The 11,345-nt window shown below is 36.9% G+C and overlaps 1 protein-coding gene across 1 annotated transcript; it reads left to right on the forward strand.

Moving 5' to 3' along the window:
• The first annotated feature begins 7,295 nt into the window (after positions 1–7,295).
• LOC110714518 (cyclin-U2-1-like) lies at positions 7,296–8,839 on the forward strand. Its single transcript, XM_021893051.1, has 2 exons — positions 7,296–7,897; positions 8,010–8,839. Exons 1-2 carry the CDS (start codon positions 7,506–7,508, stop codon positions 8,272–8,274), a joined length of 657 nt encoding a protein of 218 aa, XP_021748743.1. The 5' UTR covers positions 7,296–7,505; the 3' UTR covers positions 8,275–8,839.
• The last annotated feature ends 2,506 nt before the right edge of the window (positions 8,840–11,345 follow it).

Below are 11,345 nucleotides of genomic sequence, written 5' to 3' on the forward strand. Positions count from 1 at the left end.
CGTTCTACTGTTATCATTCCTGATGATGCTAAAACTTTATGGGATGATTTGCGTGATCGTTATTCTCTTGGTAACGGTCCTCGTATTTTTGAATTGAAACATGATATTGCTGATTGTAAGCAAAGAGGTCGTTCTGTTGCAGTTTATTATGGTGAATTGAATAAATTGCAGAATTTATTGTCTAGTTATGTGAAATTGCCTACTTGTACTTGTTCCGCTGCGAAAGAATATGCTAAGTTGCATGAGAATGAGTTGTTGCATCAGTTTTGTCTTGGTTTGGAACCTAAGAAGTTTGGTTCTGTTGTGTCTACTTTGTTGATGAGTGATCCTTTGCCTTCTATGAATGCTGCTTATGCTAAAGTTGTTGCTGATGAGCGTAAGCAATCTGTGTCTGAGGCACATGAGACCTCTTCCTCTACGACTGTTGGTTTTAATGCAACAGGTACGGCTTCCGGTCGAACTACCGAACGGATTGAGTGTACTTATTGTAAAAGGTCTGGTCATGATAAGGACCATTGTTATCAACTTCATGGCTTCCCGGGTGGGGGGCGTGGAGGTCGTGGTGGTCGAGGAGGTAGTGGTGGTCGGTCATCTGGTAAGGGCAAGGGTGAGTTTGCTGGTGCTGCTGGAAATTCTCGTGGTAATAATGAGCTGGTTTCGGATTCTGATCGTGGGAGTGTTCCTACGATTACTGATGCTCAATGGAAGGAACTCATGTCTGCGGTAAAGGGTGCCAAGTCTGGTTCTTTGTCAGATAGCAACAAACTTGGTACGTATAATTCCTTTGATTGGCTCATTGACACTGGCGCTTCAAATCATATGTCTGGTAATATTGATCTTTTCACTGATTTACATGACATCTCTTCGCCTGTTGGTTTACCCAATGGGAAGAGCACAACGACAACGAAGGAAGGAAGAGTTATTTTGTCTGATAATTTAACTCTTGATAATGTTTTATATGTTCCTGCTCTTACATGCAACTTGTTATCTGTGTCTCAATTGTTAGAAAAACAATGCTATTTTATTATGTTCGCTGACAAGCTATGCATTATTCAGGACCGCAGTTTGAGGAACCTGATTGGAGCGGGGGTCCAATGTGATGGGGTCTATATTTTTTGTCCGGTTCGTGCTCGGATTCTGCAGGCAAACAAAGTGGTTAGTTCAGATGCAAGTTTGTTATGGCATAGGCGTCTCGGGCATCCGTCAATGCAAGTTGTGAGCTCTCTTCCGGGAGTTTCTAGTAGTCATAGTACTCATAGTAGTAACTCTGTTTATTCGTTTAATTGTGACATTTTTTTTATGGGGAAGCAACCCCGAAACTCTTTTCCGTTAAGTATGAATAAAGCATCTGGAATTTTTGATTTAATTCATTGTGATATTTGGGGTCCGAATAAGATTGCCTCTAGTTGTGATGCTCGTTATTTTCTAACCATTGTTGATGATTTTTCTCGTGCTACTTGGGTGTTTTTGATGGTTGGTAAATATCAGGCTTCTCAGTTGGTTCGTGAGTTCTGTGCTATGGCAAAGACTCAATTTGGTAAGAAAGTCAAGGTAGTTCGTTGTGACAATGGCCAAGAATTTCTGAGTCTGGGGTCATTTTTTGCTCAAAAGGGCATTTTACATCAAACGTCGTGTGTCGACACGGCTCAGCAGAATGGTAGAGTTGAGTGTAGACACCGTCACATTTTAAATGTGGCCCTTGCTCTTCGGTTTCAGGCTAAATTGCCCAAGTATTTTTGGGGTGAGTGCGTTATGACTGCGGTGCATCTCATTAATCGTACTCCGACTCCAGTCTTGAAAGTTAAGACCCCTCATGAGCTTTTATTTGGTCAGTTGCCTTCTCTTGACAGTTTACGAGTTTTTGGTTGTCTTGCTTATGCTGCGAATCGTCCTTGTGTCAAAGATAAGTTTGATTCGCGATCTCGAAAATGCATTTTTGTTGGTTATCCCCATGGGAAGAAAGGTTGGCGTCTTTATGATTTGGAGACAAATGATTTTTTTGTGAGTCGGGATGTGCAATTTTTCGAAGATAAATTCCCGTTTCTTGAGTCTCTTCCGGATGAGAGGAGAATGTTGTGGGAAAAATATTTTGCACAACCTCTTTTATGGGATGACGAAGAGGATGATTTACGGGCTGATTTTGTTAACGAAGGGGGTGCGAATCCCGGGACAGCAAGGTCCGCAACCCAGCCGCGACAACAACCCCCTCACCGCGACCAGACCGCGGACAGCTCTGCCCAGCAGAGTTCGCAACCCCACCAGGCAGAAAACTCCGCAGCTAGGCCGCGGGGAACAGCTCCCAGCCGCAGCCAGGCTGCGGAGCTCATTGCCCAGCAGGTTACGCCCCCTGCTGGCAGTGCTGGTGGGCAGCAGCACCCCTGCACGCATCAGCAGGATGCTGCCCAGCCTGTGCAGGCGGCTTCGAAGCAGCAGGTGGCGCCAGTGAGCTCCGGTCAGTCCGCCGGTGGTGGTCCGGGCTCCGGCGAATTTTTTGGTGGTGTTTCTAATGTTTTCGGTTGTGTTTCTAACGATGTTTCTCGCTCCGGTGTGGTTGATGAGCAAGAATTAGATGGTTCTGCTATTTTTATTAACCCGGAATTTTTGAGGGGGAGTTCGTCGGAAAATTTAGTTCGTGGTCATCGTGAAAAGCGGCCTCCTTCTTGGCATCGAAATTATGTCACTCATACTATCATCACTGGAAATATAGACCCCTCTACGCCAAATATCGACCCTCCTCAATCACATTCCTCAGGTAAACCTTTCCCTATAACTTATCATGTTGAATATAATCGTTTTTCTAACAGACACAGGTGTTTTCTGGCGACGATCACTAAGGGAAAGGAACCGTCTTCATTCAAAGAGGCGGTTAAGGACGTCGGTTGGCGTAAGGCTATGTAAAATGAGATTGATGCTCTAGAACGCAATGGCACATGGACCGTTGTGGATCTTCCTCCAGGCAAGAAGGCTATTGGTTGTGGTTGGGTGTACAAAATCAAGTACACAGACCAGTCAAAGGTGGAACGTCTCAAGGCTCGTTTGGTTGTTCGTGGCAACCGTCAGGTTGAAGGTGTTGATTATAATGAGACGTTCGCTCCAGTTGCAAAGATGACTACGGTACGTGTCTTGTTGTCCGTTGCAGTTTCTTTTAATTGGGAGTTACATCAGATGGATGTTCATAATGCCTTTCTTCATGGTGATTTGGAAGAAGAAGTATATATGCAATTGCCTCCAGGGTACAGTACTTCGACACCTGGAAAAGTTTGCAGGTTGGATAAATCTTTATACGGCTTGAAACAAGCCCCGAGACAGTGGTTTGCAAAACTGTCAAGTGCTCTGCGAGGTTTTGGGTTTAAAAACTCATATGCTGATTACTCCCTATTTAGCTATGTACATGGTAGTGTCTCTTTGCATGTTCTTGTTTATGTCGATGATTTGATAATTGCAGGCAACTCTCATGATGCCATCGTTCGTTTTAAAGCCTATTTGAGCAAATGCTTCTATATGAAGGATTTGGGTTTGCTTAAGTATCTCCTAGGCATTGAGGTTGCTCGGAGTCCCGAGGGCATCTTTCTTTCACAACGAAAGTATGCTCTTGATATTTTGACTGAGGCAGGAATGTTGGGTTGTAAACCCATTGATACTCCGATGGAGCAGAATCATCGTCTTGCACTTGCCTCCAGTGAGTCGTTTGTTCATCCGGAGCAGTATCGTCGTTTGGTTGGTCGTTTGGTTTACTTGTCGGTCACTCGACCGGAGTTGAGTTATTCAGTGCATGTTTTGGCACAGTTTTGAGTGTTCCTCAGGTTTCTCATTGGGATGCGGCCATTCGTGTCTTGCGCTATCTTAAGGGTAGTCCGGGACAAGGTATTTTGTTGCGACCTACGAAGGATTTGCAATTGACAGCTTTTTGCGATAGTGATTGGGCGGCATGCCCCTTGAGTCGGCGTTCTTTGTCAGGTTATTTTGTTTTCCTAGGTCGCTCCCCTGTTTCTTGGAAGACTAAGAAACAGCCTACTGTAGCCACATCCTCTTCTGAAGCTGAATACAGGTCTATGGATTTTACTTCTCGTGAGTTGAAATGGTTGAAAATGTTGTTGTTTGTTCTTGGTATTAAGCATTCAAAGCCTATGCAGTTGTTTTGTGATAATCAGTCGGCTTTGCATATCGCTAAGAATCCAGTGTTTCATGAACGTACGAAACATATAGAGGTAGACTGTCATTTTGTTCGTGATGAGTTGATCAACGGTAATATTACCTCATATGTTTCGACAGGTAATCAGTTGGCAGATATTCTCACCAAGGCTCTTGGACGGCAACAGTTTGGTTTTCTCTTACGCAAGTTGGGCAGTCGTGATTTACATGCTCCAACTTGAGGGGGAGTATTAGAGTTTGGTTTTTCATATATGTTAATATTGTATATTTGGAAAGTTTATCTTGTTTAGGAGTTTTAGGCAAGTTAGGTATTCTATTGTATATTGGTATATATTTGTGATTAATAGAATACAGAAGGCTAAGCCGTTTTCTCCCATATTTCTCCACTTTAACAGAGACGGAGAAACGGGGAAACGAAAATTTTAAAATTATGGGAAACGGGGATACATTAAAAATACATAAATAAATACATTTAATCAGAATAAAATACCAAATAAACTTGCAAAAAAAATAAAAACAAACAGATACTTCGTTCTGTAAATTGCAAGAACTCCTTTTTTCCAAATTAAATACAAGAAAAACATCAAATTAGTGAAATCGTTCGGTGGTAGTTAGATCGACTTTGTTCTAGCTAGGCGGTGATGGCAGCAAACATGGATCTCCAAAGCATGGAAACGACAATTATAGAAACAACTCAAATAACTATGCTGCTTGACTGCTCGTAATTTGTGAATATAAGGGTTTAATTGCTTTCTATTGAAGGGGAAACACTTATTTATATCTTTAATTAAGTTTCCCACAAGTTTTCGAACTATTAAATTATGCGAGACGCTTCACAAAACAAGGAAACTCCATGAGCCGTTTCGAAACGGGTTTCGAAACGTAAGAGGTTTCGAAAACGATACGTGGCTAAAATTAAGAGTTTCCGTGCTTCATTGCATACTACTATAATGAAGATACCTAATATAATTATATATGTGACACTAATATGGAGTAATAATTATGATGTTATTAAATCAGATAAAATCTTTTGCATATGGTTTGATTTATGTGATTAATCATCAAAGATATAATGTTACTAGGTATTAGAACTATTATTATCAGGTGAAAGGATTTTTTTGATGTTAATTAATACATGTATATTATTTCTCAAATCAACATGAAACTGATCTGATTTAGGCATGATTTTCATATGACGACTTTTCACATTAATTATTGAGTTTTATAATAATTGATGAATAATATAGTAGTATTTATAGATTTTAACACAAATTGATTCGATTTGTATTACTCTGTAGTTTGTGCTTGGTTCATGCTTTTTTATAAGGAAAAATCTAATTATGCAAATTTTGCATTTGTTTAAGCCAGGGTGATCATATGCTTGAATCTTGGCATTGTGATTTTGGAGAATTATTGTAATAATGTCATAAATCATGCAAAATCGTTCAATTAAATCACAAGATACAACATGATTTTCTTGTGATTTTGAACATTACAACATATCTTAATTTATTGTGCAATATAAATTCAATTATCATATAAAAATGATAAAATGCATGTAATGAACGAATAAATCTATATATCAAAGATTAAGGGTCTGTTCTCATACGTTTATTTTCGTTCACTTCAATTCAGCTCAGCTCAGCTCAGTTCATTTCAGTTCAGCTCAGCTCCTAATTTCCTTCTCTTATAAAATATTCAGTTCAGTTCAGTTCAGCTCAGTTTAGTTCAGTTCAGCTGATTTCAGTGAATGAGAACATGCCCTAACTCCACGCCCCATTTACACCTAATTATATTTCTATAACTGGTTATGAGGCATTTGTATACATAAATTATGATATACATTTGTGTTGTCAACAAGTTTATTTAGTATTTACGGGTTTGTTGTATGAAGATACAATGATTGACATTCACAATACACACTCATCACATGAGACTAAGTATCATTTAATTCATTTTAATTGAATACTCTTGCCTCCGAAATATAAGATAAATTAAAACATACATCAAAACATCTCATATAGCTACATAGCTAAGCATCAATTTATGCATTAAAAATTCCCAATTGGCACACATATAGGTCAAAACAGTTGTTGAAACACTTGAAATAGATGATACTAGGAAACTCAACACAATTACAACTTATGTAATTGTAATTAAGAGTAACTGTCATGTTAATTAATGAAATGAAGGAATCATCATAGGAAGGTCATGAATTCAATAACTTTTAATGATAACTTGACTGAAAATTTTCAGATCTTTGCTCCCCTTCAATACTAATTGCACGTGTAGCAAGTTGTACACTAAGATGCACGTGTAACTCTTCACTCGCTAGTCACCTTCACTCACTCCTTCACCCATCAATTTTTTTTAGTGTGTATCCATTTATACAACTAGCTTAAATTACGTGCACTTCATTTTATTTAATTATTGTCTCAAAAATTTAACAAAATTATACAATATTGACAAAGAAAAGTTACTACTCGTATAAACAAATAACGATGATGATATACCTAGTTCAATCTCCTTAGATCAAGTAAAAAATTGTTCTTTAGACTACTGTATAAAATTTGGTCAGGTCAGACAAATATTTCTCTTTTTACTTTGTCTAATTTAGGGTAAAAATAAAAGAAGGTTAAACTTTTATTTTTTGTCAGAGTGAAGATGAGAGATTTAAAGTCGTTTCTTAATCTTGATCACTAAACCAAAAACACCTCATTAACGTAAAAGCTAAATTTGTTAGTGATGATTTCTAGATGTTCTAGTAAAAATTAGGGCATAAATTATTGTTACTCGAGAATAAAAAAATGTGAGACAGAAATCTCTAGGCAGAATCCTTCTTTAAATGCAGTCAACTAGTTTTGGACCCATTCACCTTCAGAAGTATAGGCCTAACACATATACGGCCTTAAGCACACTGTCGGCGAGTCCATTTTCACCCCTCATTAAAACTTTATATTATACGATTTTATTGGACCCTCCTTAAGATTTTATATGGATTTTCATGCTTAGGACTTGTATTTTTCATTAAAAAACAATACTCTTGTCTGTACTATGCCTTTTGTATAGGGTGGCATTTTATCATTTTTTTAACAAAAACTTTACCTATTTTTTTCTAGTTTCTACCCACCTTCTCATATCATTTGGACCTTATTATATAAAATATAGAATTAAAATAATTAATTCGTACATTACCAAATAATGGTCCTTTCCCACTATATATACCTTCACCTCTCCCTTTCAATTTCATTCCAAGCATAACAAACCTCTCTAAAAATATTTTAAATTATTTTATTTTTCGCCGTCGGTTCAATTTTTGTAACAAAAAAAAAAGTCGTCCTAATAACACTACAATGTTGAACATATCTCCAAGGAAATTAAGGTCTGATCTTTATTCACACCACGATGAACCCGATATGCCCTTAGTGGTATCGGTCTTAGCGGCCTTGATAGAGCGACATATGGCAAGGAACGAGAGGGTATCCCGTAATTCTAGACGGGTACTAGTGTCAAAAGACGCTAGAACCCGTGTGTTTGATGCCCTTGAAGCACCCGATATGACAATTCAATCATTCTTGGAACGAATATTCCGTTACACCAAGGTCGGACCCTCCGTTTACGTGGTCGCCTACGTGTACATTGATAGATTATGTCAAAATTATCCCGGTTTCAAAATTAGTCCTAGCAATGTACATAGACTTCTCATTACAACCATCATGGTATCATCCAAATACGTCGAGGACATGTAAGTAATTTCACTAAATCAAATTCCTCTGTTTTTTTTTTTTTTTTTTTTTTCTAATGGGTTGGAATTAAATTCAAAATTTTGACATGGGTTATTGTTAATTTTGTTACAGGAATTACAGAAATTCATATTTTGCAAGAGTAGGAGGATTGACAACCAAAGAAATGAACAAATTAGAGGTTGGCTTTCTATTTTTAATGGGGTTTAAATTACATGTAAATGTGAGTGTTTTTGAGAGTTATTGTTGTCATTTGGAAAGAGAAGTTAGCATTGGAGGAGGATATCACATTGAAAGAGCATTAAGATGTGCTGAAGAAATCAAGTTGAACCAATGTGTTGATAAAAGATTTGGTCAAATTGCTCGTATAACTTTATAACCCAAGATCATAAATAATGTTATGAAATGTATAGTTTTTGTATATTCTTTGTAAGTTGTCTGAATGTAGTAGTGTATTATTTTCTACATTTGATTGAAGAATTGGATGCTAAGATCACTCCTAGTAAAACATATAGAGTACTATGGAACAAGGCTCAATGATGTTACGCGATCGATTTACCCTTTTTTAATTGATGGTAAGACGTGATTGGATTCTTCACGGGTCAACTCAATCCGAATTTAGTGGTGAAAGCTTTGAAGGAGGGGGAATAAAGAAATTTCACACCCTCGAGAACCTTTCTATACATATATACAAGGGTTGCATTGATTGAATAATTTGTACTTTTTTACGAGGCATAAAACTTTTTTACGGGGCATAAAGTAGTAAGGTTTGAAAGTCACGAGTCAATTCAACTCAACTTTTACTTGTATGTTAGACCTTTGAGAAATGGGGTAGGTTAAGGAAAACTTCACCCTTTTATTAACCTTTTCATACAATGATTGTACTGAATGTCTTGTAAATATTTTTTTATAAGACATAAATTATTAATTAGTGAGTTTGATATTATGATACTCTCAAATTTGTTAACTTTTGTCAATTTATATGTTAAAATTTTTATTATTGGTTAAATTTTCGCGCAAAAACCATAATATATTTTTATAAAAATATCATGAACAACTACATTTGAATGCAAATTAATTAAACTAGCAAGCCAATACATCATGTCACTTTATGTAAAGAAAATTAGTGGCTAAAGTTTGTGATAATATAAAGTGAAAGTGATTGTTATATAAGAAATTAAGAATAATGGATGGAGGTGGCGTGGTAGGATGGGACAATTTATGAGTCAATTGTAATTGTATAACAAACAATTATATCATGTCATTCAGTTTTTGGCGTGTGGGCACATTTGTAGGTCATAACATTTATTACAAATTAGTTACAAGTAGCATATGATGTGATGAATTCTCGTAAAAATAGTGAGCTTACAAGTACTTGATAGGAAAAGATTATGAGAAAATTTTAGAAAAGTAAATTAATTGATTACCTTTTTTTATGTACTTGGTAGCGTGCAGAGGTAAATGCACCTAAAAGATCAAAAGTAATTTTTTTTTTTTTTTTGCTCATCCGATGATGTTTTATTAAAAAAATGCATACAGATTTTACAAAAATAAATAAATAAACAAATAAATAATGAAAAAGAGAGAAAAAAAAAGGGTTATGATAAAAGTTGCAAATGAGTACAACAAAATTCCATCTATGTATAAATTGTCACTTATTTATTGGCGCAATATAAAATCTGACTCGGCATTTTTTTAGTTCTTTGATTACAATCGCTACTATCTTCAAAATATCTTTGGGTACAATTGAGTATATAAGCATATTTGGGTGCGTGTATTTGTACTCTGAAGTATTTAGTCTCAGATGTCATCAGATTCAACAAACGTGCAACATCAATAAGGACAATTAACTATGGACCTAGTACATCATCAAGTTTATTTATAGCAATAATGTTGATTGAGTGTTTTTGGAAACATCCCCAAGTTAAAAATATAGAGAATTAAGCAGAATTGTGTTTGCAAATTTCTGTGTGTTTATTGCTGGTGATAGTACAAATATTTATACACAGAAGTATCCTGTAAATTAGGCAACTACTACCAAGGTTACAGCAACTACTACCAAAAAAAACAGCCTAAATATTTGCAGAATAAATTGGTCAATATTTAGTCCCTTTAATTAAGGAACTTATTATGGTTATTTCTACACTCCCCCTCAAGTTGGGCATTTGGTGCTCCAATGCCTAACTTGCGTAATGTCTCATCGAATGCTTCACTGTTGACAGCTTTTGTCAGGATATCAACTAACTGATCTCTTGATCTCACAAATGGAAGTTTAATTATCTTATTTCCAATTTGTCTTTTATGAAGTGTCTGTCTATCTCAACATGCTTCGTTCTGTCGTGTTGAACTGGATTTTCTGAGATACTTATTGCTGCTTTGTTATCACAAAAGAGTTTGCATGCTGTTTTTTGTGGAAAACCAATTTCACTCATAAGTTTCCGGATCCATAAGATTTCAGTTATCCCTTTTGCAATACCTCTGAATTCTGCCTCTGCACTTGACAAAGCCACTACTTTCTGCTTCTTACTTCTCCAGGTGACCAAATTACCTCCTACTAGGGTGAAGTATCCAGAGGTGGATTTTCTACCATCACGATCTCCTGCCCAATCTGCGTCCGTGTACGCAATTAGATCTAGGTGATCATTCTTGTCAAAGTAAATCCCAGTACTACTTGTACCCTTTAGGTACCTCAAAATCCCCATTACTGCTGTCATGTGTTGTACTTGTGGAAGATGCACAAATCTGCTCACTACCCCTACTGCATAGGCTATGTCTGGTCTTGTGTGAGCTAAGTAAATAAGTTTCCCCACAATCTTTTGATACTCCTCCTTATTAGTCAATTTTGCACCTTCAAGAATTTGAAGGCCATGATTTGCCACAATCGATGTTTCAGCTGGTTTGCAACCAAGCATTCCTGTTTCTGCCAGAAGGTCAAGAATATATTTCCTCTGGTGAATGAAGATCCCTTGCTTTGATCTCAAGACCTCTATGCCAAGAAAGTATTTGAGATTGCCCAAATCTTTCATCTCAAATTCCTGAAATAATTTTCCCTTTAAGTCTGCAATCTCCTCCTCATCATTTCCTGTAATAATCATGTCATCTACATAGATGATTAAACAGGTGATTTTCTCTTTTTCTTTCTTCAGGAATAAAGTATGATCGGAATTACTTTGCCTATATCCAAACTTCTTCATAGCTTTTGTGAATCTTCCGAACCACGCCCTAGGAGACTGTTTTAGTCCGTAGAGAGCCTTCCTCAATCTGCATCCTTCCCCATCTCTAAAATCATGAGAATATCCAGGAGGTACCTCCATATACACCTCCTTGTCAATGCTTCCATGAAGGAAGGCATTTTTTACATCAAACTGGTACAAAGGCCATTCCTTGTTTGCAGCTACAGAAAACAGAACTCGTATCGTGTCAATTTTGGCCACAGGAGAGAAAGTTTTT

This window comes from Chenopodium quinoa, unplaced genomic scaffold (genome assembly GCF_001683475.1).
Source record: "Chenopodium quinoa cultivar QQ74 unplaced genomic scaffold, ASM168347v1, whole genome shotgun sequence".
NCBI classification, from domain to species: domain Eukaryota; kingdom Viridiplantae; phylum Streptophyta; class Magnoliopsida; order Caryophyllales; family Amaranthaceae; genus Chenopodium; species Chenopodium quinoa.

What these genes read in the sequence shown, in the direction of transcription:
- LOC110714518 (XM_021893051.1), top strand. Translation starts at nt 7,506, where the DNA reads ATGTTGAACATATCTCCAAGGAAATTAAGGTCTGATCTTTATTCACAC. An exon ending in TCCAAATACGTCGAGGACAT is followed by an intron (nt 7,898 to 8,009) that starts GTAAGTAATTTC and finishes ATTTTGTTACAG; the next exon opens with GAATTACAGAAATTCATATT.